The 27,906-nt window shown below is 38.3% G+C and overlaps 1 protein-coding gene across 2 annotated transcripts; it reads left to right on the forward strand.

Moving 5' to 3' along the window:
* LOC121951506 (glutamate decarboxylase 1-like) lies at positions 1-27,244 on the forward strand. 2 transcript variants are annotated; one of them, XM_042497852.2, is made up of 17 exons: positions 1-273; positions 1,135-1,251; positions 3,137-3,193; positions 5,432-5,569; positions 6,287-6,529; positions 8,993-9,083; positions 16,762-16,874; positions 17,707-17,822; positions 18,164-18,243; positions 18,357-18,411; positions 19,611-19,727; positions 20,273-20,337; positions 21,919-21,997; positions 22,797-22,946; positions 23,548-23,655; positions 24,325-24,414; positions 25,351-27,244. In XM_042497852.2, exons 2-17 carry the CDS (start codon positions 1,176-1,178, stop codon positions 25,522-25,524), a joined length of 1,752 nt encoding a protein of 583 aa, XP_042353786.1. In that variant the 5' UTR covers positions 1-273; positions 1,135-1,175; the 3' UTR covers positions 25,525-27,244. The 2 variants fall into 2 exon arrangements, with proteins under 2 accessions (XP_042353786.1, XP_042353787.1); XM_042497853.2 differs by lacking the exon at positions 3,137-3,193 and having other exon boundaries at positions 2-273.
* The last annotated feature ends 662 nt before the right edge of the window (positions 27,245-27,906 follow it).

Below are 27,906 nucleotides of genomic sequence, written 5' to 3' on the forward strand. Positions count from 1 at the left end.
CTCAGGGAAGCTTCATTAGTCGTCAGAGGGAGGCAAGGCTGTGACTCATGCTTGCGTGAAGAAACCAATGGGCAGCCGGAGCCCTGAGATATAAATAACGAATAATAAAAAAAATATATATTCTTGAGGGAGAAAGGGTCACATGCGCACCGCTGGATGGGATTTTATTAGTGCGCTCTGTTCCGCCATCACTGGACTGCTCCTTGTCGCGCCTTTGGGTGGCAATTGTGACATCTAGTTATAGTTTGTCTGGACTCGACAACCTGTGAGCCGGTAAGAAGCCTCCTCCTTTCGTTTCAGCTGCGCCCTTCATATTTTGGTTCATATTTTTTCATAGACAAACAGGTGATTTTAACGGCGGAGTTATTTTGGAAGAAAATTATATGAAAACAAAAAAAATGTGGTGCCGTTTGAAGTAAATGAGTGACAGGTGCATTATTCAGTCTGTCTCTCGCACCACGATGACATTGAGTGATGATTTTATGGGATGCGCTCGTTCAAAGCGCAACTTAATTGAAATGTCGATTGCAGAGTCAATAGGTAAATGATGTATGGTATTTGTGGTTGCATCTTATCAATATTTGCTGAATAAATCAGCGATTTTGTCATTTTCCGTGTCGTAAATTCATCTAAATTTTAATGCATCTTTGTTTTTATCTTATTGCTTTTATTCCTTAGACATATCAGTGCAGTGAAAAAGATACAGATCGTTGTAAACGGTGTGCTCAATACAAGAAAAAATGATCATTTTGTTCCATTAGAACACACAATAGCGAAGAAATCTATTTATTTTATGATAACTTTCGGATTTTATCTTTAATATGAATGTCAGATATAACAGGGGGGAGTGCTTAATGGGCAATTGAATTCAAGAAATATCGAGGGCTATCTCCAAAATGAATAGGCTTTATGTTATCGCCAAGGCTATTCATCCTGATGTGCGTATTGCTTGTGCGTCGTGCGCAATTCTCTCCAAACCGCGCGTCTTCGCTCAAGCAACCTCTCCCCTCCGGAATAAATCGTTCCTGGCGACGCACAGACAATTTTCTGATTAAATCCAGATTATTCACAATAAATATTGTGTTGTTTAATCGGACCTGGTCTCTCCTTAACGTTTGATACTTCTGTTTGCAGTTGAATTATTTCCCAGCTGGAGATCAGATAACGGAGGACTGATGGCCACGTCTGAACCCAGAGCCACCGGCGGGGAACAGGACCCCAACTCCGCCAATTTAAGACCTCCGTCCTCAAGTATGTCCTCACACTCTCTCTTTTAATAACACATAATCGATCCCCGCAGGGATGAATTCTCTTTAAGGTTGTCCCTCTCTGGAGCTGTGCTCACAGAGACAGCTGACAGGAGCTCGGTGCCTTGCTCAAAGACACTTCTACAGCAATATGAAGGCAGTTGCTCCCCCCACCTCCACTCGCACATCTCTCAGTCTGCCTCTCCCCTCCTTCCCTGTCTGATAAAAGCGAGTCTCGCCCGGGCCATTTGCTGTGTGAGCTCCGTCGTTAATCATTCCGGTTAAAAACAGAGCCATCACAGCTGCCTGTCGCTGTCTGGCGGATCAGCGGTGCGCGCAGAGCGACCGACCTAATGCGCCATCAAGGCATTCATGTTTATAATGATCCAAGAGCATTTCCTAATAATATTTTCAACAAAAATGCGTTTTTTCGTTCAAAAATATTCCTGTTTTTAATATATTCCCCCTTTTTCTCGTAGTCTCACCCTCATTTTCTATGTTTTAATCGCCCTTTTTAAAATGTTTTTGACAAATTTAACAAAAAAACATTTTTAATGATTATTTATTTAAATCATAATTAATCTTATCTCGCTCCTCAGTATGTTTTAGGCCCTGGCGGCCGCAAAGAATATTTGCTCTTGTAGAAATATTTTGCTGTTAATTTTCTGTTTTTTTTTAAAGTTTTTTTTTTAAGTGGCTGAACCTATTTATACATTAACCTATAGATTAATTAATCATTTTAAGCCGTTGTGGCGCGCACGAAATCGACTCCATAATAGTGCACTTGAGCAGCCATCTGCAGGAGGAGAAATCACTCCGTGTAAAAGGAAATAAGCTCCTGAGCTCCCAGATTCAATTTCTCTCCTTATCGAATAATTTTTTTTTGCATCTTTAATTTGTGGCCCCTGGGTTCCAATAAACCAAAATAAATAAATAAAAAAACAGAAAAAAACTCAGACTTATTTCAGGGGTGAATTTGTCCCTAGAAAAGCCCATTAAAAAGAAGATGTTTGTTTTGTCTGACTTGCTCGTATACTGCTGCTGGATGTTGCCATTATCTCTCCTCCACGCTCCATCTCACGCCTTGCGGCTTCTAGTGTCTCTGTGTGCGCGCCTGTCTGCGTGTGTGCGCGCGTGCCTCTGTGTGTGTGTGCGCGCGTATATGTGTGTGTGTGTGTTGGCCTCAGAGCTGTTGTCTCTCTCTCAGAGTGGAATTGCTTCAGTAAATTTAAATACTTGTTTTTGTTCTGAAAGTTATCCATCAGGTCTCTAGCCGCCGCCGCCGCCGCCGCCGCCGCGCGCTTTGCATTTTATTCCCTCTGCCTTCTTGCTCCATCTCTGCTCACGCATGCCCACGCGCGCGTGTCGCCGGGAGTGTGTATGCATGGCACGCACTCCCTCCTATAAGTTTCTGCATCTATAGATAGACTCTCCGTCCACGGACATTTCCAGCTCGCTCCAGTCACATACTGTGTTTCACTCAATTAATCCCTGCCCTCCTCCGTGAGCTCATTTCACGGGTGTTAACTCCACTCCGCCCCTCGGCTGGGTGTGTGAGCCGGCGTGGATGTGCCGTGCGGGCCATTGCCGGTGCCTATTGATTGAACTTAAATCGGAAATGTTATCAGACTCATCCCTTTATGATCAGCGAGTGCTGCCGTAAATAAAAAACGTGGATAAATTATAACCCAATCATCAAATTGATCCAAAAACATATAATTTGTTGCCTTTTTTTGATACCTAAAAACTCTCCGAGAGTCACACACCCGGCCAGGAGCCCTGCACTGTGCTCACTGTGCTCCACCAGCTTTATATCCATCATCCGCTCATGTATCCACGCTGCTCCGCGGCCTGCACGCCCAGAAACTCAAACGTTCATTCTGTTTTAGCCTACGAATATGCGTGGATGCACGGATGCACACGGAAACTGGGGATGAAGATTTGTGGTAAGTTAATTATTTGCCGGCGCACAAAACGTGTCATATTTTTTCTGGTCACATGTTTGGCATTAATGCTTTTTTTGGAAGAACCAGATTCTTTTGCCTCCAATAATATTCCACTGGAAATTTGATGCGCATTTTGCCTCTATTTATTTAAACGTTTCATCATAGGTTTGTTGTTATTTATTTATTTTATTATTTTTTATTAGGCGTGAGGCCTGAAATAGACAGTGATAAAGGCTGTTACATAGCAGGGCCATCCACGACTGTCACTCTGTGTTTCCATCTTCTAAAGGTCAGTGGACATTAGCCTTTAGGTCTGATGATGATCTCCCCCCCGACCGGCCCTGCACCCCCCATGTCTTTTTTCATTTTACCACCAGGAGAAAACAAATCCTCTAGACAAGCCTGGAAATACATGCCATTAAACCCAAAGCTTCTCTTAGAGAGGACCATTTTTTATTCCCCTTTCAGGTATTTCTTTGCAAAACAGAGCACACATTTCTTTCTCTAAGAGCCTAACTGGTGGCCTATTTTAAAGTGGAAAATAGCAGATGTGACGTTGAAGGTTTTTGCCAGTGACAAAAAAATAAACATGTATGGTTTTATGTTTTTCTTGCAGCAGTGCAAAAACCTGACAAGTAATCTTTGCAACCAATTACCTTGAAAAAGGAAAGTAACCATAATCTAAATGTATGTTTACTTTATACCTAATTGTTGAGTGTATATAAAATTGACTTATATTTACTTAATTTTGTCAAGTTGTTACAATTTATAAAATGACAAGTGGAATTAACTTGTTCTGTTTTAGCATTAGCAACTTCAGTAAACCAAATTATTGTGACTTAACTTGATCATGACAAAGAGGTTTTTGCCATTGGTGAAGTTAAGAGAACTGGAAGCTCTGTTATAAATCAGAAATGTTGAAAAAAATACAAATATGACTTTTTGCAACCAGAGAAATACAGATACTGTATATAGCACAGCGAACTTGGTTTACCAAAGTTGCTAAAACTTAAAAAGATTAAATTTGGTTCAAGTTGTTATTTTTAAGTTGCAACGACTTAACAAAATCAAGTTAATATAACTAAATTTTTGGTGAACTCAACAATAAACTTAAATAAATGTTAAATTTAGGCTACTTAAATTTTTTAAGCCAATTGGTTTCCTATATTTATTTTTCAAATTTTTTTATTCAGTTTTTTGCAGACACAAGTACAGTTTCCTAGATTTTTAAAAAGCAACATTCGCAGATATTTCTTTGCTAACAGAATACATTTTTTTTCTTAGCATCACTGGTGGCCTTCATTAGATTGGAAAATAGCAGACGTGATGTTGCAAGAAAAAGGCTTCATCACTTGAAGGTTTCTTTTAGCGACAGGAAGATAAAAATGTATGGATATATGTTTGTCTTGCAGCTATTCAGTGGAAAATCAATGCCAAACAGGATATTATCCGACTGTTTATTATGGCAGAAATCAGTTAAGCCCACTGGATCGAATAAGTTTGATATTCTCTGAATGAGAAATGACCACTAGATTTTGATTGGTCTAAATGACATTTTAATGGACTTTGACTTTTTTTTAATGGAAATTGAATTGGATTATTTCTTTATGGAGTATATGGTGGCTCGATGGTCTCAGATATTGATTTTCAATGTGTCATTTGGGATTTAATGAGCAAGATTATGGAGTTTCCATTGCACAAAATAAAAGTACCAGTGAATATTTTATAGGCTAACAGATAGCAGGGTGCACGTGCACGTTATCCTGCAGCTGTAAAGCGCGTGCATGCAAAAAACGGATCAGTTATGGAGTTTATTGGCCTTGCAGGAGCTTCAGGGGTCTGTGCATCCCTTCATTAACCCCCTTTATAGGGTGTGCATTTATTGGCTATAGGGGTCATCATCACCGCGGGCTGCAAACTGATCAGGACTCACCGGGGTGTGGTTGTGACGTCACAGGGTGGGGCGTGCACCCACTGTGGTCGGCGAGCATTTGTGGCCTATATAGGGTTGGCCTCCACCAGGAAAGCATTTCTCCTGACAAAATTCAGGACACAAGGAGCTGAATTTACAGATATATCTTTTGCAAAAGCTGATCACGAGCACAGCTGAATATTTGGACATTCATTATTCCTCTAGTTTTGGTATTTTTTCTCAGTTTCTGGTGTGATTTTTCCATCTTGTGTGCGGGATGGAGGTGTTTGGTGATAACTCCTGCCCTCCGCCGTGTAACACCTTAGGGTTCCTGCAGAAGAACAACAGCCTGGACGAGAAGGGGAGGCTCGCGGGGCAGAAGAACTTGCTCTCGTGCGACAACAGCGACAGGGACGCGCGCTTCCGCCAAACCGAGACCGACTTCTCCAACCTGTTCGCCAGAGGTGAGAGCTGCACCTGCTGGAGCATTAAAAATAAGCTCATTTGTGCTTTTATTAGAGCTTTATGGTCACATTAGTCATCGGCTCATTACTTCAAATTAAAGTGAATGGTTGAGATAAAGCTGTTAAAGGTCTGACATAATAGGCTAAGAGTGTTGAGTTTTCTTAGTTGTTAGCTATATATATATATATATATATATATATATATATGCATATGCATATGCATAAAAAGTCTCTGCACTGTAAAAATGTGCTTAGAAAATCCAATTGCTTGAAAAAAAGGTAAGCAAATATCACGATTTATGTTTACTTAATATCAAAGTATTTACTTAAAATTTAGTTATATCCTTGCAAAAAGTAAGTAAATATAAATATTCTTGTTTTACTAAATATTCTTATGTTTACTTTAGGCTGAGATCTATGCTTCAGTTTTGTGTATTTACTTCATTTCATCAAGTCAACTCAGAAATGTCAAGTGGAATTAACTTGTTCTTTTTAAGTTAAACCAACTTAATCAAACCAAGTTGGTCTGACTCAACAGAACATGTTGTGTTTACTTTGCAAAAATAAGTAAATACAGTTGAATTTTGAGTAGACTTAAAAATTAGATCTCTAATTAAAGTTCTCCATTAAATGGTGGGTGATTAACACGCTCTTGTCTTAACTAATGGGGATCTAAATTAATCACCAGGGCTAAATATCTTTCCCCTCGTCTCTCAGACCTGCTGCCGGCCAAAAATGGAGAGGAGCCCACCATACAGTTTCTGCTGGAGATCGTCGACATCCTCACCAACTACGTAAAGAAGACCTTCGACCGCTCCACCAAGGTGCTGGACTTCCACCACCCCCACCAGCTGCTGGAGGGCATGGAGGGCTTCAACCTGGAGCTGTCCGACCAGCCCGAGTCCCTGGAGCAGATCCTGGTGGACTGCAGGGACACGCTCAAATATGGCGTCCGGACAGGTAGGCCGGGACACCTTCAGGGTTGAGCTGAGACAGAAAAATGGCTGTATTTGAATAATTCATATAGTAGCGTGTGTTATTTTAAGAAGCAGAAGGACACTGTGTGGGGGCGCAAAATAAAAACCTATGAATATATCAGGTCAAAATAGGATATTTATATTTGCAGACCAAGTTAAAATAAAGCACAATACAACATTAGAGCTTGGCATTTACAGTAGTTTTCTGACAGTTAGTTGGTTTCAGATGGTTTCCAATCATTTCTTAGGAAATTCTTTGCTGGGAATAAACCCCTGAGATGTACCATCTCGTTTTCAACAAAATGGTACAGTGTAAGCACCATTAGACATAACAAATAACCGAAAATAAAAGTAACAGGATAACAGTACAAAATATGACAAAAACAAACAAACAAATAAACAGTCGTGGCAATAAAAAGCCGCTAACAACAAAAAAATAAAACAGATTTAAAAGGATCTTTCAGAAGTAGATTTGATAATAATAAAACATTAACCGACAAAATAATAGTGGTTTTATTATGGACATTCACAACTGATCATATCACAAGAAGACAGAACATTTTTAACCCTTTAAAAGCTGAGCAAAGTGGTTTGATTATGTTATAAAACATGGAAAGAAAGCAAATAGCAGCTGACCAAGAAATGTCCCAAAAACTAGCAAAATTATTAAAAAGTTACAAGAAAACTACTGGAAATTAGAAGAAAAAAAACAGAAAATGAAAATATATGAAAATAAAATTGATAATGGAAAAAATAAAAAAGAAAAGAATATATATATATATATATACACATATATATATATATATATATATATATATATATATATATATATATATATATATATATATATATATATATATATATATATATATATACACATATATATATCTTCTGTAGCTTCTTAAAATATATATTAATATGGTTTTTTTAAAAAATATGTTTTCCCTTGATATTTCAGAATTTTCTAATACATCTCTCTTTTTTAAGCTCATTTTCAGGTCATTAACCCCAGGGCTGAACAAGTCGAAATGTGACGTGGATCGAATATTTCCACATAGATTATTCCGCTCAGAGGGAGCTTTAAACTAAACTAAACTAGCTAATGACCTGGAGACTGTAGGAAGAGGAAAAATACACATAATAAATAACAGTACTATATGATGACATATGGATATATTCTAAAAAATACTTTAATGTTCATTGACAGTTTAACCATGCAGAGGTGAATTAAACACATATATATTAGAGAAGAAGCTGTTTCCAGATAATGTACCGCCTATTATTTATTGTCCCTGCAGTAATTCAGTTGACATCCTCCTTTTCTTCCCCCCTCCACTCAGCCTATTAAAGCAAGTGTCGCCTGAGGGGATCCTAACACGGTCTGTTTCAAGCTGTTAAAACCGACAGCGCTCAAACTGTCCCCTGGGTTTTATATATCACGCAGGGTCCACTGTGTCTACAACTCAACACCACTTTTCATCCGGACACGCCGCCGTTTTTTTCCCTTTTTTATGAAGTCAGGTTGGAGGAGCTGTCCACGGTGCTGAAATAGAAAACACCCCTTTTCTTTGCAACACTGTCGTTTAAAATTAGATTCACTTTCCACTTTTTATATATTTATTCAGACGTAATGTTAACCAGATATTTATTATGTGAGCGCCGCCTCCACACGGTGCTTATACTCATGAGTGCGTTGAGGCTTCGGGCCTATTGACGGCGACTGTGTGTGCAGGCACCTTAGAGTCTAACTGGCTGTCATATAACCTTGTTACCAGTGTAATTATGTACACTGAGCAGTGCTTTGTCAGATCCCCGAGGTTTCATGGCTGACCAGGGGAATACAGAATTAAACTGTTTCTTTATTTTTTTTATTTTTTCAGTTGCAGGCGGTCAGATTTAGCCTGCAGAACACTGTAGTTATTATATGTATTCATGAAGCTACTCAGGACAAGGCAGATATATCAGCGGTTTTGTGTCTTATTCCTTTCACTTTTAAATAAATTATGATGATGCATATAGAGAAAAATTGAAATGCATTGCAAAAAAAAGCATATTATATATCATATATCAGGATTTTGTACTCCTCAAAGATGTGTTTCTGTCTAAGCATAACTGGCGTGTACTTATGATAATTTGTGTTTTATTCAATGTTTCTTAGGAATTTAAAAGCACAACGACTCAAAGGAGTATCATGATATAAAAATCTGAAAGCATTAAAATAAAAAACGCGTATTTCCAAAGTGATCCTTGGTGGAAACAACAAACAACTCATAGAAACAAAAATATAATTGCAAACAAACAAATCAATTCTAAACCTACCCAAACCTTTTGCATTTCTGCACCCATGGTTCAGATTATCTCCCTCAAAGGTGAACCATTAAGCCTTCCCACAACCCCTCCGTAATGTATTTTCTTATTAAGATTGTGTATATTTTTATCTGTTCAGGTCACCCACGATTCTTCAACCAGCTGTCTTCTGGTCTGGACATCATCGGTCTGGCCGGCGAGTGGCTCACTTCCACCGCCAACACCAACATGTAAGTCTTATCGATTTTATTTATTTATTTATTTATTTATTTTTTTTACAAGCTAGATTCTCACTGAGATTCAAAATCTCTTTTAGAAAGCGAGTCCTGGTCCAAAAAGTTTCACCTGAAAGAACAAACAGACTGAAAACATAACAGCAAAAACAAACAGCATGAAAATACAAACAAATTTACAAACAAAAAAACAAACAACAGACTTAAAGCAAAAACCCAGTTAGAGCAAACACCTGAACTGAGCATTTGTCTCGATGGCGGGTTATAAGAAAACGGGCCCCTGGGTGCAGATATGCAGAAGGCCCCACCACCTCTCCTGCAAAGGAGTACGACTCACAGACTTGTTTGGCCTCTTTGTTGTAGTTCTTTTGCGTCTATTTGTAGTTATTATGCATGTTTTTGTGTCTCTTTGTGATCGTTTTGCGTCTCTTTGGGGTTTTGCTGTTTTTTATTTTGTGTCTCTTTAAGGGTTAGGCAATATATCGATATTATATTGATATCGTGATGTGAAAATAGAAATATCATCTCAGATTTTGGATATTGTGATATAAAATAAAACATTTTTTCTGTCTAGGGGCCCCTAAACGGCCAGTTTATATGTTTGCACATTTTATATTTAGGTATTGAAATACGTGAAATTTTTGACAGACTTGAACAGTGACGTTACAAAGCAGTTCAACAAATGTTGCATTGCTTGTGATTTTGTTTTTGCACAACAATGTTCAAACATTAAAATAAACTCTCTGTCCCCCATAAGCATAATTTCTTCTCAAAAAATTACTCACAGTTCAAAGACAGTACTTATTTTTATATATTTATCAGGTCCTTCTTATCCCAAATAGCCAGAAATAAAAGAAGCATCCTAAACAAAAGCTCAGTTTTCAAGAGAAAAAGTGAAGGAAAACTTTTCTCATATATAAATTGTAGTGATGTGTCCAAAAAAACAAAATCAGAGATGCAGTCTTTTTCCATTAAACTAAATTTTTAAGGAAGATATTTTTGCATACATATATAAAATATCACTGTAATAAATTGATGATAAAAGCGTCACTTGAACCAATTTTCCCTGCAAGGATGGTGAAACCGTTTTTATTTCTATAACACAAACTAAACTTCACCCTGAGTTTTTTATAAGATACTCAATGTGACGTTTTAGTAGGAAAATAGGTGTTTGTAACTCATTCAACCACCCTATTATCTAAAGTAACAACCTGATACACACCATCAGCTGTCCTCTTTGACCTTCGACGTGACACTTTTATTATCTGCACAGGGGAAACACCTCGATATATCGCGACAGGACAACTTCCAGTTTGTAGGCCACTGGAAACAGCCCGCAGTCCTTACAGATATAGAAAGTCACAGTGCTTATTTTGTTCCCCTCAGCTCACTCCACAATTAGTCCCAAGCGTAGGTCACAGCGGCCTGTGAGGGCGGTTATATAAAGTGTTTGTCCTGTTGAGACTGTGTGTATCGACAGACGGCCGGCCGACACCGAGCCGTACTGTACATCGGAGGCTGCCCGGCCGCAGGGGTGGTTAGATTGCATATTGATCTCAGGTCACAGTTACATGGTGGCCCAGTCTGATAGAGGGCATGAACCACATCCGCATCACTCTCACACACACACACACACACACACACACACACACACACACACACAGTGTAAATAAGCTATTACTCTGTTTTATGATCACTGTAAAAGAGCAAAGAACATTGCACTGACACTGCAGTACAATATCACAATGTTGAATACAGACAAACACACACACATAGACGGATGCACATTTTTGCAGAGACGAATCTTTGCATTTCTGTCAAGTTATTCTCTGCAGAGGGATGAATAAGACATGAATTCCTCAAAAACAAGGTGCAAACTAGAGTGGAGCCACATTTAAACAAGGACGGCCCACTAAAAACGGAAGAGACTTTCCTTTGTGTATAAAAGAAAAAAAGACATTTTCATATGATAACATTGTAAGAACGATCCTCGTGTACACGGATCCGCAAAAATGCTGTAGTATTCATGCCAGGCCAGTAGATGGTGGTGTAACTTTGTAATGCGACACCACAGAAGCACATCACGTGCATGTACGACGCGTGACCGTGACGTCACCGTTCTCACAGGATCCGCGCATTGCCAGTTTACACGGGGACAGAAGGGGTTGCATTTTTCAAAATCTGGAACCTAATTTTGAAAGTTTTATTTTTCCGGCCCCCAAAACGCCGTTGGCATGTGAATGAAAGGCCAAATAGCAACAGAAGATTAATGTTTCATGCAAGAACCATCTCTGTGTAATTAGCCTGTATATATATACACTATATATATATATTATAATTTTTATTATTAAACACCTAATTTTGTCACGCCACTGGTTTGGGTCACGTGGTGTTGGAATACAGATTTTATCGCTGTTAGTTGGTCAGTCAGTTTGTGAATGAATGGAGGAGGGGAGGTGACAGGCGAAGCCCTGATTTTTTACTGACCATCATTTCGCTTGACATATTTTGTCACTTTCTTTGATCGCTGTTTTCTTACTTTTTTGGACACCTGTGTACGCCGGTGGAACTTTCATTGCAATATTTGATGCGACTCTTTACTACAATAAACCAAACGCAGCCATCAGAGTCGTCTCACTCATTCAGTGACAGCAAGCATGTGCGTCAGATTAGTGTTTCTCTGCTCAGCCTCTCGGGGGCTAACTTTTGAAAACCTGATCGTCCCCTACACGACCCCTAAATAAGACATGAGCCCTCTGTAAATAGGGTGACTGTAAAATCTTGACGATATGCTTTATTTTTCCATGCATTTATATTTTTTCTGTATCTGCATCATCATGGATCATGTGTAAAAGGTGAGGCTACTGCTGATGAATGATTTCTGCGTGAGTGTCACAGTTTAACGACAAAAAAGAACAAGAGCACGAAAGCAGACGCACAAAGCAAGAGAAATTTTTTCACAGAAATTGCGTTAACGAGCAGCTACTAAGTCCCTTTTTTATGCCTCCTTTGCATTTTTACACAGAACATCATGTTACTCCAGTATGTGATTTTAGACAGCATGCCGGCATCACAGAACTAAAAGAGGCGTGACTTTTAACACGTGACATATAACATATGCATCAGCAGCACTTTAAAAACAATAACAAAAGCATAACATGACAGCAACAATCATTCAGCATGTTTTCATAGTGTTGTTTTCCCAATTTGTGGACATCTTCAAGTTAGCAGCTAACTGTAGCTAACTGCTTTTTAATCTCCATGACGGGCTGCACACATTACATGTCATCTAAATGTTATGCCGGACTGTCCTGTTTATACAGACACTGTTTTGCTGCTAATACGACCTCCCAAAGCTTAAAGGTAAGACCACTCTCTCTGCCAATCGCATTATCTGGATGTATTTGTCTGATTTTGAGAAATTCAAATTAGTCCACACTAACATGTTTACATGTGAGCCCAGTTTTAATCAGACTAACAATAATTTGACCTTTTCTAGCATCATGTAAACATACTGAGTGGTGTAGAGACAGAGTTTTGTGGTACAGACTGCCGTATATCTGCAGAGACAGCAGCACCTGCACAGCACGAAAAGACCACACACAACGGGCGGAGGACAATGTGCACCGCTCATATACACAAATTGAGCATTCTGTATCCTCTCACCATCGAGGCCTCTATCTTTTCACCGAGACTGGCTGCTAAATAAAAGATCAATGCACAGATAATAAGCCAAACGCTGAAGGAAAATTGAGACACTTAATTTAACCCATTTCTCAAAACATTAGCTCAGGAAACTGCCCCCTCGCAGGAAAAACTTTCCCATCTCATCTCCTGCTTGGAAGAATGCCCAAAGAGACAGGGCCATTGAATTCACACACTGGCGCACACTTTCATAATGACACACACACACACACACACACACACACACACACACACACACACACACACACACACACACACACACACACACACACACACACACACACACACACACACACCAGCTCTGGCTGTCCCAGATACAGCAGCTACAGTTTCCAGTCCATTGACTGCAGGCTCATTGTGAGCTGGTCTTAGCAGATAGGCCAGCTGGGCCCCACACTGACACACAATGTCCTCCGGCTGCACAGAAAACCCTGTCTCACTGTGGAAACTGGCTGCTGCGGCTCCCTGCGGAGCGCTCATTCCGGCTCTTTTGTCCCCGCGGATTCAGACCGACTCCTTTGAGGGGCTGAGAGGAGAGAGTGGCTGGGGGTCAGAGGGTTAGTCACACACAGACACACACACACTCAGACACAGACTCACACACGTTGAGTGCCCTTGATGACGATAATAAGGGCATTTAGGGGCCGTCCCTGGAGACAGGCAGGTGACTGAGGGGTAATTTTCACCCTGAAAAGACCAATGATTGGCTCTGATTGTGATAATGATCACCATTATTGTCATTACAGCGTGAAATGAGTCAGAGAGAGAAGGAGAATTTTAAAAAGGTACGCCGGTTTTGTCCCTTTTTCTGCGGAGATTAGGACGCATTTACAGGAAGAAATGAAAGTGATATATCCAGGATATTATGTATTTCTGTGTTCCTTATGTGAACAGTAATTTTAACACATCAAAGAACACAGTTTTGTTTTGTTTTTTTTAAATTAGACCAGTATGAGGCTGCCAGATGCGATATATATTTTTTTTAATGATTTTGTCCCTCACAGTCTGATCTGGTGCACTGACCAGAAGCTTATCAATCAATTAATCAGACTTTATTTGTACTGCATTTTTCCTTCAAGCAAAACTGTAACACAAAGTGATTCATAAAATAAAATAAATGAATAAATATAATCATAATCATGATAAATAATTAAAATACTAAATATAAAATATGAATAAATATATATATAAATAAATATAAATAGTAAATAAAAGGTAAATGAAAGGATAACAGCACAAAGTATAATAATAATAATAATAATAATAATAATAATAATAATAATAATAATAATAATAATAATAATAATAATAAATTATATTATTATAATTATTAAATTATTAGGTAAAGTACAATTAAAAGCCAGACTAAAAATGTTCCAATCATCCCATCAATGAGCCTTCATCAGAAATAATTACACATAATTACTCCTCTGTTTCTTCTGTTTTTAATTCCATCTGTCCTCGACCATTGCTTGCTCGCTCCTTTATTTTCTCTCCTTTTCTCTGACACTTATTTTCGCGTTGTCCTGTTTGGTTTCTGCACGCTTCCCTCGCTCCGCTTCCACATCATCCCCTCCTCTTCCTTTGTTGTCTTTTGTCACAGTTTCCTTGGCTGCATTGTTTCTCTGCAGCTCCCTCCTTTATCTCGGCTCCTCTCGAAGCTACGAAATCGCTTCGTTTAGACACCCACTTGTGAGGAAAACAGAGAGGAATCGAAGAAGCGAGGGGAGACATTGTTGTTTTAGATGGTTACGGAGGTGCTGGTGGGGGTGGAGGAGTGTTGTGTAACTGGCCTCATTTGAAAGCAGGGTAACCAGGGATCAGTCCTGAGGGCCTGTGTGGGCGGCGGTGAGACGGCGTGTCAGTCAGCGGAGAGAGCGAAAGCCTCAGGAGTTCACTGTGACACATTCAAAGGGATAGTTTGGATCTTTTGAAGTTGTATGAGGTACTTATCCATAGTCAGTCAGTACGCTTACGTGCACAGACAAATGGACCTACAGTCAAAGCTCAATTAGGCCTTTTAATTGGCCTAGGACTAGGACCAGGATCACCGAGTCCAGTTCAAGTCTAACTGAGGTGTTTCCATGACGGAATAGCCCGACTTGCAATGGTATTATCTGGATTTGTTTGTCCGATTTCGAGAAATTCCGGTTTTTATGATTTTAGTCGGACTAACATGTTAACATGTCGGACTGACACAATATTTCGACTCTCTTTAGCATCATGTAAACGTACTGAGTGTACCGACACAAAGCTAAGCTGCTGTAGACGGGGAAGCAGCAAAACATATTTTAGCCACCTAATAAAACTGATATCAGTTAACCCTTTTACACCTGAATCGACATCAGCTTCCTTGTGCTGCATTCAGACGCCAACTTGGCAAGAAATATCCTGCAAACTGAAAAAAAAGGTAAAAGTTGTCATGGAAATGATCTTAAAATTAGATTGGGGGTTCTTAGATAGGATCAGAAAACAAGGAAAAATGTTCAGAAAACTAAATTTACAGCTCCTCTATTGTATTTTTTTATTTTATTTTTTTGGCACGCTCTTGAGGTAATTTTCTTGTTTGTTTTGGGGTTTTTTTCTCTTTCTTTCTTTCTTTTTTGTGCTAATTTTCAGGTAATTTTCTTGTAACTTTTTCCTAATTTCTTGTTCATTTTTAGGTTATTTTAAAAAATTAAATTTTAATTAAATTTTTTTAAAAAATCTGTCCTCTGTCTCTCCCATCTCTAGCAGTTCTTCTTGTGTTGTGAATATTATTTTTAGTCGTCTCCTTTTTCTTTTAATTAAAGAATGAAATTAACAATCATAGTGTCTTCCTCAATGTCTGAATACTGGGGTTCACAGAGGCTGTTATCTCTTTAAAACACTCCCCCTCCCGCTCTTTCTCACTCTCACTCTCTCACACAAACACACACACACACACACACATCACATCACATTTACGTCCTCTCAGCCATCACATCAGTCCCATTCAGACTGGCCGCTGAGATTGGCAGGATTGACAGATAGCCATCAGAGCTTTGTGTGCTTTAATTAAACCACTGAGTGATTTTGGAGAGCCTTTGAATATGAATGTTTGCTGCCCGGCTCCTATCAGACACTTTTTAATTAGCCCAGTCAGCACAAGCTCCAGTTTGTGCTCTGTGGATGGAATTATAGTAAGGCTAATGAAAAACCAGCGTGTGTGTGTGTCTGTGTGTGTCTGCGTGTGTGTGTATGTGTGTGTGTGTGTGTGTGTGTGTGTGTGTGTGTGCGTGTGCGTGTGTGTGTGTGTGTGTTTAAGCTTCCTTATCTGCTACTATGTGTGCATAAGAATCTTCTAATTCTTCTTGTCCACAAAGCGGCTGTTAAAGGGACCGTTCATATTTCTCCTCTTGCCTGTAGTGTTATTTATCAGTCGAGATAGTTTTGGTGTGGTGGAGTTTTGAGTGTTTGAGATATCGGCGGTAAAGATATCTGTCTTCTTTCCAATAAAATGAAACTAGATGGAACTCAAACCACAAAGAGATGCAAAAAGAACTGCAAAAAGACTCAAAATGTCTACAAAATGACATAAAACGGTCACAAGGGGACACAAAATCACTAAAAATGACATAAAGCAACTATTAGGAGACACAAAATGACACAAAATAACCACAAAGAGAAGCAAAAGAACTGTACGAAGACTCAAAATGTCAAATATCTTCACCATAGTCTTGACCTGTAGTCGTTTTCCAGGTAGTTTAGGGAGAAAAATCCACATTCGCAGGGAAAAGTTGTAGCAAAAAGTGCGTTGGATTCATGTGAATGTGATTTACAGACACATCTAAATATTTTGGGGAAAAAATCTTTCAAAAAGCAAAATATTTTGGTGGCGCAATAAGTTTGGGGAACCGCTGTTGAAGACCCAGGATCTACAGGTGAGAGGAAAAATATGTGTTTTGGGGGTAAACTCTTGACGTGCTTTATTCTGGGATTTGATTGACAGGTTCACCTACGAGATCGCTCCAGTGTTTGTGCTGATGGAGCAGCTGACCCTGAAGAAAATGAGAGAGATGATCGGTTGGCCCAACGGAGAGGGAGACGGACTCTTTTCACCAGGTAAGACTATGAAAAGTTATATTGTCTTGGATGATAAAAAAAAACAAACAAACAAACTTTTCCCACAAATGGAAAGTCTAATACAGGGATACTCTGTTTGTTTTGCTTTGGGGCCACTTATGCAAAGGATGTTAGGGTGTTTCTCATATTTTAGGACATTTCTTGGATATTAGGACATTTCTCAGATTTTAGCCAGTTTTAGGGACATTTCCAGTATTTTAGAGCATTGCTATAATTTTGGGATGTTTTAAGGATTTTAGGACATTTCAAGGATTTTAATACGTCTCTGGGATTTTAACACGTTTCTTGTATTTTCTGACCTTTTTTAGATTTTAGGAAGTTTTTTTAGGATTTTGGGACATTTCTGGAACTTTTAGGATGTTTCTAGGATTTCAGGGTGTTTCTAGGATTTTAGGACATGTCCAGGATTTTGGGATGTTTCTCAGATTTTAGGACGTTTCTAGAATTCTAGGACATTTTTTGGATTTTAGGACATTTCTAGCATGTTAGGACATTAGGACCTTAGGTAGGACCTCTGTCAGGGTGTGCAGGGGATCCTCCACTGACTCTTTTTTTGATTAAAAAAAAGCTCTATTTTGATGCTGTTTTATATACTCTGGCACCTTATGTAAAATGTAAATATATTAAATATGAATAAAAGTACTAGAACAATTCCCAGTGACTCACTGTTTTATTGGGAACAATAACAATAATAATGAGGGGGGGGGGCTAGTTGAGTATCACTGGTCTAATATTTGCAGTAAAATTACAGTTACTACAGTATGTGAGTGAGTGCTGCTGTCCAAGGTGCTGAAGTATCTCATCTCAACAGGGGGCGCCATCTCCAACATGTACAGTGTGATGATCGCACGTTACAAGTATTTCCCCGAGGTCAAGACCAAGGGCATGTCTGCCGCTCCACGCCTGGTCCTCTTCACATCTGAACATGTACGTGACCGTGAACACACACGTGCGCACACACACGCACGCACACACACACGCACACGCTGCTTTAGGTCCTCTAATAAAGCGGCGTTCTGCTTCACTGGTTTTAGATTGAGGCCATTGAAGAAGTCCAGTAATAATCAGTGGGTCTATTTGCATCGAGGCGATGGCCGGTTTTATGGATCCTTTTCGCTTTTATCACGTCTGCTTTTGTCTATAAAGAATCGCACAGCCGACAACATGACAGAAAACAAGCCAAAGCTCAAGTAGCAATTACCTCCCAAAATCTGCACGTCATTATTTCAGTGCAATAAGAGTTATAAATGTAACGTGTGTCCCTGCAGAGCCACTACTCCATAAAGAAGGCTGGAGCCGCTCTGGGCTTCGGTACTGAGAATGTGATCCTGCTGAGCACAGACGAGAGGTGGGGAGCTCACTTTAGACTTTTTAAGCCACAACATGTGAGCAATGTTACAGAAAGAAGAGACTTGTGATTCTTGACTAATTTGTATGACGTGTGTGATAATATGTTTTCAGGGGGAGAGTCATTCCTGCAGATCTGGAGGCCAAGATCATCGACGCTAAACAGAAGGTCAGTGTCATTTTTTCATTTTTTCATTTTTATTTATTTGAGTATGTTTGTTGACCCTCTGCGCTGGCAGCAGCTGTGGCCAGAGGCATTTATTTTTGGGTTGTCTGTACGTCCAGACCAAGAATATTATATTTAACTAAAAATAAAAAGTAAAAAAACTGAAACATGAGAAGATAGATATGAGAACATCTTTTTAGTAAACTGAAATAAAATAAAAAACAAACCTTAGAAAGAAACAAAACTAACTTAGATAATAGATATTATGTACTTAGAAAACTAGACTACTTAAATGGAAATTATAGATGAAGAAAAAAAAATTACCCATAAAAACAAAACCAGCAGTAAATATGAATGAACTCAACTCAATCTGAAGAAAAATCAAAACTTGGTTAAAAAAAAATATTAAATTTTGTTTAATTTTCTAAAAAATAAATTAATGAAAACCAGAAATTAAAAATGAAATAAAAATAAAAACTAATGAAAAACTAAACCTTAGGAAAAAAATTAACTGAAATAATATTTTGTATTTATAAAACTATCTAAAATAAAATTGAATTAAAATGAAAAAAACAAACAAACTTAAACTGAAACAAAAAAAAATGAAACCAGCAGTAAATATGAATAAACTAAAACAAACAAACCCAATCAGAACACGAACTGAAACTAAACTGAATTAAAAAAGTAAAAAAAGAATATAAATGTGAAATAAATGGATTAAAAACTCACTGTGATCTCACAAAACAGATTTTAGACCATTTTCGAGAATTTCTTACAGGATGAAACAATGAAATGATGATATTTTATAGCCAAAGGTCAAAGGTAAACTGTGACACCATAATACTCTGCAAAAACACTTTTCTGGCCATTAATCGACATCATATCTCGAAAAAAAAAAAAGGGGGAGACATTTGGTCAGAAACTGAACTGTGACACTAATCTGAAACTGCTGATTGTGGAGATCTTCTTTGTATGAAGCAATCTGTGTTTGAGAATTTGCAGTTTCTTTGCAGCAACGTCCATATTTGAAGCATTTTTAACTCTCATGGCTACATAGAGTTTGAGTCCGGACAGACGTGGATGTAAACTGTAACCGGACTGGTTGGCCGATGCATTCAGCTGCAAGGTTTCAGTTTGTCTCTTCATCTTTTTAACCAACACTTTCCTCCTCTGTCTGTTTGCCGCCTGTCTTCATCCTGCAGGGTTACGTGCCGTTGTTTGTGAATGCCACAGGTGGTTCGACGGTGTACGGCGCATTCGACCCCATCAATGAGATCGCCGACATCTGTGAGAAGTACAATTTGTGGCTCCATGTTGATGTGAGTAGTCAAGTCAAGTCAATTTTATTTATAAAGCCCATTATCACAAATCACATTTTGTCTCAGAGGGCTTCACTGCATGAGACATCCCTCTGTCCTTAGACCCCCAAAACCCCCCCCCAAAAAAACTATAAAGGGGAAAAAAATAGTAGAAACCTCAGGAAGAACAACTGAGGAGGGATTCTTCCTCCAGGACGGACAATTAAATTACAACAGATGACAAAATGATATATAAGAAAGAGACAGAGAGAGGGGCAGAGATGCACAGCAGTAATGGTAACAGACATAAAATTAAGAAATGCAATTCATGGTAGCATGTGATGTTACATGCAAATATCATAAGTGGTGATAACAGTCGTGTGTATTAATAGTGGAGGCGTGACTCATAATAATGACAGTAGAAGTTGGCATCGAGAAGAATCACGACACAGTCGACACTCAAGCAGCTGTAGTATGCTGCATATGTAGTATTTTGACAGTAGTAGTAGTAATACTGTGTCCCTGCCTGCATACCCATCTGTAAAAGTCCTGTCTCCGTGTCTCAGGGAGCGTGGGGCGGCGGACTCCTGATGTCCAGGAAACATCGTCATAAGCTGAACGGAATCGAGAGGTAAATTCACGGGAACTGGAGGGTCTCTCGAACGTTATTTAAAGAAAATGCTCAGCGATGATCAGCTATGTTCTGCAAAATGTTAATTGGGTTACAAAAGAACATTTAGAAAAATCTGAGGATCATTTGGCAGAAGGACCTAGGGTGTGAATTAACCCCTTGAGACCCGTGGAAGAAGGGAATGTGCTTTTTTACAAGAAATTATCCAAAAATTAGTACAAAATTTACTAAAAATTAGGAAAATATAGTCAAGTACAAATAAAACAAACAAGGAAATAAACAAAAAAATGGAAAAAAGTATATTCTGTAATACATTTTAAATGAATAATTTTAATAATCATACATATAGTTTCTGGATATTTTTCCCTAGAAAATTACCTACAGTTTAGTAAAATATAGGGAAAATAATAATAATAATAAAAACAAACGAGTAAATTGCCTGAAAAAGACATAAAAACATAAAACCATAACATAAAAATTTAAAAAAATGAGGAATGATTGAAAATACTGCCAAATACTGGGAAATATATAAAGAGGCTAAGGATAAATTTTACTCAGTCTAAATTAATCCATACAGTTTATTTTAATAGTAATATTATTTATAAGCGCCTTTAGAAACAGAGTTCACAAAGTGTTTTGACAAACAAAGCAAAGCAGAAATGGGATCCACAGACAGCGATACATCATCAGAAAGCCAAACACTCCCGTTAAACACGAACGAGGAGAAACTAGAGTGGAGCTGGGATAAAATTAAAACCAGAGGGCAAATAACGCAAGATGCAGAGCGCATCATGTCAATATACAATAAAATAAAAAGTAATAGACCAAAAATAACGACAGAAAGAATAAAAGCAATAAAACCACAAATAAACAGAAATAAAATTAATAAAACATACATTAAAAACATAAGAGAAATAAAAGAAATGAAAAATAATGTCAAAAAAGTTTTAAAAATAAAGAAATAATAGGAATAAACTCATCTAAGCTCCACAGAATGGGTCTACCGGCTAATGATTTATGTTGGAAATGTCGGAAACAGGAATATTTTTACATGCAATCTGGGAATATAAACTTCACTTATTTTTGGGAAAAAGTTGTGGATCACATAGGGAAGTGTTTGAGTATGACGGTGCCTAAATCGCTGTGCTTTATGGGGGACCCGACAGAAGTGCCACATATGTCAAAATAAGACGTTGTTGTGATAAACGTTGGGGACGTCACAGCTGCTCGAGTGATCCTCAGATTTTGGAAAAATGCATCCCATCCAGATTTTAGGAAAAATAGAGGGAAGACATGTTAGAAATTGTGTCAACACATGTTAGCAAGGTTCACTGATGAAGTTGAAAGCTTTATAGTGCAGGCTTTTTTGTTTATAGTGTGTTTGCTTCATTGTATTAATTTATGATTTAGTTGCATTGCTGCTAAATTACTATTTTGGCTCTGCGAATGTGTCGCTACCAGAGGCCTGCGGATATGTCAAGTTCCAGTAACAATACTGTCGGTTTGTTCACGCTTGAGTGGAGAAATAGATAAAATTTGGATTACAAAAAAAAAGTTTAAGATGTATTTTAAATTTTGCAGAGCCAACTCTGTCACATGGAACCCGCACAAGATGATGGGCGTGCCTCTGCAGTGCTCTGCCATCCTGGTCCGAGAGAAGGTACGATACACGGAAGAATTTAAACATCGTATTTTGGGGGATTTTTTTTTTTTCCCTGTGTGTTGTACCTGGATTATTGTTATATCTTCCAACCACTTTACAGCCAGCATCTCAAAAAATATGCACGTGCATTGTTGTTTTGTCCCAGCCTGCCAGATGAAGGAGTGAGCTTTTAACACTGATGAACATCACTTACTTATTTTTTATTTTTCAATAAATGTTTAATTAATTTAATTATTAGAATTGCTATTATTAAATTATTTTAAAGTATAATAATAATGATAATAATAATAATAATAACAATCATCATCATCATCATCATGAAAAATGATGATGAAAAAATACTTAAAAAAATAATTTATTTGTAATAATTTCTACCATATTTCACATCTATGCAGCAGTTATAATAATGTAGGTGTCAGTAACTGCAAAATTAAAAACTATTTGTTTTGCTATGTATGTCACCTTTTTTCTTTTTTTGTCCTTTTTTTATGTCCTTTTCTAAATTACTTACTATTTTGTTTTGTATGTGTTAGGTCACCACTGTTTTGATTTTGCACCAATACAGTTTTTTTTTAAAATAGAGAAATTGCACTCTGCTACACCACTCTGCTATATTATATACGCACTCTTACATGTGCCATCGTGTTTTACACACTGTAACAGTGTCTATAGATACCACATGTAACAAATGAATGTAACCTTTCACTGCAGCCTGTAAATTTGCTCGTTGTGCTGCTGGTCGGTCTTCGACAGAAGTCGTGGAGGAAATGTTAACGTGTACTTCCTGTGTCTGCAGGGGATCCTGGCCGGCTGTAACTCCATGTGTGCCGGTTACCTTTTCCAACCAGACAAACAGTACGACGTCACCTACGACACGGGAGACAAAGCCATCCAGTGCGGCCGACACGTCGACATCTTTAAGTTCTGGCTCATGTGGAAGGCCAAGGTGAGAAGGAGGAGACACCCACGTTTTATCGTACATAACACGTGTCCTAATATTATAGCAGCCATAGGGGGTGATTTTCAGCAAAAGGAGTTATTTTTCTTTAACTACAATGTACTGACAGTACTTCTTAGTTTTACTTAAGTAATAATTTGAATGCACATGTTGTTTAACCCTTTAAAACCTGGAGCTACTTCACTTTTCTTGAGCTGTTTTCAGATGTCTTTCACAAGCATCTTAAACCTTTGAATTAAAAAAATAAACATGGGAAAAGGGAAATTTGAAAATCTAGGGACTATATTTATAATTTTCATAATTACACATTTACAGTTTTTTTTTAAAGAATTAGCATATTTTTAAGCACCTTTACTAAGGTCTTTTTTTAAACTAATTTACAGGAAAAATTCTTGTACTTTTTACTAATTTCTTGTTAATTTTTGGGTCATTTCTTTTTTAGTTGCTCATTGCATTCTTGCCATGTTTTTAAAAGAAATCAGATTTTTAAATGGTTAAACAGCTTATTTAAATGCCGTCATGCCCGGAGGACTTGTCACTTGCTGTAACTTTTAACTCTGTATTTTCTGTGGACTTTTTGTCCCTGCAGGGCACCATAGGGTTTGAGCAGCACATTGACAAGTGTTTGGAGCTGTCGCAGTACTTGTACAACAAGATCAAGAACAGAGAGGGATATCAGATGGTGTTTGATGGAGAGGTGAGCTTCTACAATTTTTATTTTTCATTCAACAATCTGTGCATATGATGTTACTGTATTACAGATTCATGTTTTTCTTATATCTGCTCCTCCCTGTGCAACCCCCTTTCTACTCATAAAGTATAAATAATGGGATAAAAAAACCCCAAAAAACTATTGAATAAAATGCATAAATATAGATAAAGTATTTAGTACATGAAAATAAAAAATCAGCCGGTAATTCACAAAACAGATGCTGTGTGTGCTCTTGTATGCATGCTGCTCACAGTCTGTCTACTGGCTGCGACCTTTTTATAAAGTGGCGACCTCACCTGCACGCTGTACCCAATAATGTCCCAAATAAAAGAAGAAAATAATCAAATAAAGGCCGAGTTTTGGCAGATAAATACACCACCACACGCTTCTGGTGGGTCATAAGTGATGATTGAGAGGGATTACCTCTGTATGAGTCTATACATAGTTTTTTTTGTTTTGCTTTAAAGAAAATTTCGCATCTTAACATTATGCTAATTATTGATTTATACTGTCAACTCTTCTCTGTGGCAGAATTTCTCTCGCCCTCTTTTCACCACCTTCATCTTTCTTACTCTTTTTGTTGTGAAAATGTAAAAAAAAGAAAGAGTTTCAGGTGTGTATTTGTGTATTAACTGTGTTTATTTCTGTCTGCAGCCGCAGCACACCAACGTTTGCTTCTGGTACATCCCGCCCAGCCTGAGAGGCATGCCTGACGGTGAGGAGCGGCGAGAAAAACTCCACAGGGTAAGACGCCCGTCAGTGCCATCACAGGTAGAAAAGCCTACAGTCACTTCACGTCGCCTGTGTCTCGGACAAAAAGTTGCAAATGAACACACCACAAAAACTAAAATAGACAACGAATCAGCATGTACGTTCTGCACCTACAGCAGTCGTCTGTATTCAACATTTGAAAAAGGAAAGCGAAAGATCGTCTTGATGCTAGTTAGTCATTAAAAACACAAACCAATGTTGAAAAAATAGAACATACTGATGCCTTAATGTGCTCCAGTAAACAATAACACAAACCGTCAGTAAATGTTTCTGCAAAAGAGCTCAATAACTAAAGAAAAACAGCTTTACCAGATATAATGTTTGTTTTGATCTGACTTCCTCTGGACTTCAGCTCTTTGTTTCCATTTTTCACTGTGTAACCATTCAGTGATCAATGATTTAATTTTGCCGTCTCTGACGCTGATTCAACATGCTGAATTGGCTGCAAAAATGCCGACAAGGGCCGAAGTAGTGGGACACACTGCAGAGACAGAGTGTCAAACACTCACCAATGGCACCAACATTGACCGTCTGCCGACTGTTGTCTTGGTGTGTCAGGGCCTTTATCTGTGTCTTGAAATATAAAAAAATCATTATTTCTGTAATAGTGCCTGTTTTGAGTGTTTCTTAGGTCAGTGTGTTATCAGTGACAAAGTGTCTCTAAGTGTCACCAGTGCTGCGGTCACACGAGCTTATTCTGCGACGTGTATGAAGTTATTTTGGTGGTTTGAGTGAGTTTTGGAGGTGAGATGTTGGTAATGCAGACTGTATGATAATCATCCGATTAAAAAAACTAAATGTTGGCATTGTAAGATTCTGCTTACCATGGATATGCTGCATTTTCACATTATTATGTAGCAGATATGTTGAAATTTGAGATTTTACTTGTCTCTTTTCTGTCTCCACCAGGTGGCGCCAAAGATCAAGGCCATGATGATGGAGTCGGGGACCACCATGGTGGGCTACCAGCCGCAGGGCAAACACGTCAACTTCTTCCGTATGGTCGTCTCCAACCTGGCGGCCACCCAGTCGGACATCGACTTCCTCATCGATGAGATCGAGCGGCTCGGTCAAGACCTGTAGACCGCTCAGCCGGCGCCGCTCTGGTGGCCTAAAAGCGAATCTGCAGTCTTCTGTCTGTTTTATTTGTGAGGCTAAAAAAGGAGAAACAATCACGATGCTGAAGTCGGAATAATGACGTGTTTTAGGTTCCAGTCTCTCCGTCTGAAGCATCCTGACGGTTTCTCCAACTGAAGAGAAGCGAAGGAGACTTTGTCCCACATAGTCCGTCCTTTAGACAAAAAATAGACGCACCTGAAGCCTCCAGGTACAAAGTGTGTGTGTGTGATCTTGTAACATCTGTAATCCCGTCCAATGTAGTTTGTCTTTTAACGTCTGTGTGCCTGAGTGTGTGTGTGTGTGTGTGTGTGTGTGTGTGTGTGTGTGTGTGTGTGTGTGTGTGTGTGGTCAAACACTGAAAGGGAGAAAAGCACAGATGAAAACATAACAAACTATCATGAAATTATTCTGCTGTATCATACATTTGCTACACAAAGTTGAATCATTGGTGCTTTCAGCTGTGTACATATAGTTAATCTCAGTGCACCGACCTATTTGCCCCCCAAAGCAATGTGTGTGAGTGTGTGAGTGTGTGTGTCTGTTTGTGTGCAGGAGTGTGTGCAAGTGTGTATCCAGTCATGTACTTTAAACTGTGTTCAAAATAAGCTTAATACGACCTAACATGCACACCACAGCTGAGAGGTTTTAGAGAAACTCCAGCACCTGATCTACAGTCTGCAACATTTCCCCTCGGTAGAACTTCAGCAGCCGTCCCAAGTCTTTTAAAAAAAAAAAAAAACGCTGGCTCGTTGTCTGTTTTCATGCAATCACGTGATATGTGTTTTTAAAATATTTGATTATATAAAATATATGAGAAGTAATATTTATTGCATTTCCACTGTTTGCAGATTCAGGTATTTTATTGTAAATGTATTCTTTATGTGTATTACATGGTAATACATTTGTAAATGTAATCACAGGAACTTGGGTAAAGTTTATTTATAGTGATTTTTGTCAGCCAAAGAAAGCGAAATCGGGAACAGAGCAATCCATCGTCCTTCATATAGAACTTCTTATAGATTATAGGTGTTTGTAAAATGTTATCTATTGACCCTTCGACTGCGATGCAATTTCTATCGTGTGTTTATTTTCCGTGATTGTGAGTCTTTTTGACCGAATGTTTTGATGACTGGCTGGCCTTCTGATGAGATTAAGAATGAAGTCTGTATAATCCTCTGGCTGTCGTGCCGGTCTTTTATTTTAGAGAATAGCACAAGGATGTGAGAATGTACTCTCCTGTAGAGACTGGGAAGAAAGTATTGTTGTATCTGTCTAAATCCTAATGCATTTACTGTAATATAGTATATATTAATTGTAATACATATTACCTATTCTCAGTGTTATGGGAACTCGGTGGAATATCTTGTACAAAGAGTTCCCGTTTGTGTCTTTGCACAATGTTCACCTTTCTTTCTTCCATTGTAAATGGATGTGGCAGTATTATATAAATATATAAGACTTATGTAAACAAAGTATTTATGGTATCTAGGGACCATATGTGAATGGCACAATAGCATAAATCATATTTAAGGTAATCTGTGTGCTGTTTGTGGCCAGCGACTCCTGTTTGTGACCAATCTGGTTTTTTGACTAAGCCAGCTGTGAGGGAACGTTTCCCAGGAGGCACTTTAACAGAATCACACCATCTCCAAAAAGATCTTTAATAAAGTCTATTAAAGGAAAACGTGAGTCTCAGTTATTGAAACACAAACAACAAAAAAGAAACTATAAATCTCTTCAGCTCCATAATGTGCTCTCATTTATTTTCAAGATTTGAGAAGTTTATTGTCATATGCACATTAAAAACACAGCAGTTTGCACAATACAATCATATTCTGAATTGCCAGTCTCCCTTCATGCAAAACAATAATAAAATTAAAACAGAAGTCAGATTTAAAAGTTGTACAATGACTCATGCAAATGAATAATGCGCAGATGTTCATATCTCCCAAAACAGATAGACATGGTAATTTAAAATGGTAAAAACACAGAATTAAGCAGTTTCAAGTAAAACAAAATAAAATAAAATAAATCTGTGTTTTTATGATGCTGCTCTTTGCGGAGGGGCTGCTAACTACACTGGCTGGTGTGCATGTCCCTCTCTAGAGCCAGCTTTGGTTTGTCCCTTCTGGTCTGCGGTAGAAACATGGCGGTGCATCATGGCGATCTCTATAAACAAGATCCTGCTCCCTATGCAGATACAAAGGGCTCATGCTAAGGTAGCTAAAACACAATTATTCTTATTTCCTGGTGATTATTCACTGACGAAAACATACTTATTAAATTATATTCAATTTCTGCCAGTATATATTTTAATTTCATCCAGCTCTCTTCTCTTCTGCCCTT

This window comes from Plectropomus leopardus, chromosome 12 (assembly GCF_026936395.1).
Source record: "Plectropomus leopardus strain MGB_pleo_1.0 chromosome 12, ASM2693639v1, whole genome shotgun sequence".
Lineage (NCBI taxonomy): Eukaryota > Metazoa > Chordata > Actinopteri > Perciformes > Serranidae > Plectropomus > Plectropomus leopardus.

What these genes read in the sequence shown, in the direction of transcription:
- LOC121951506 (XM_042497852.2), top strand. Translation starts at nt 1,176, where the DNA reads ATGGCCACGTCTGAACCCAGAGCCACCGGCGGGGAACAGGACCCCAAC. An exon ending in TCATCGACGCTAAACAGAAG is followed by an intron (nt 18,412 to 19,610) that starts GTCAGTGTCATT and finishes TTCATCCTGCAG; the next exon opens with GGTTACGTGCCGTTGTTTGT. An exon ending in AAGCTGAACGGAATCGAGAG is followed by an intron (nt 20,338 to 21,918) that starts GTAAATTCACGG and finishes TAAATTTTGCAG; the next exon opens with AGCCAACTCTGTCACATGGA.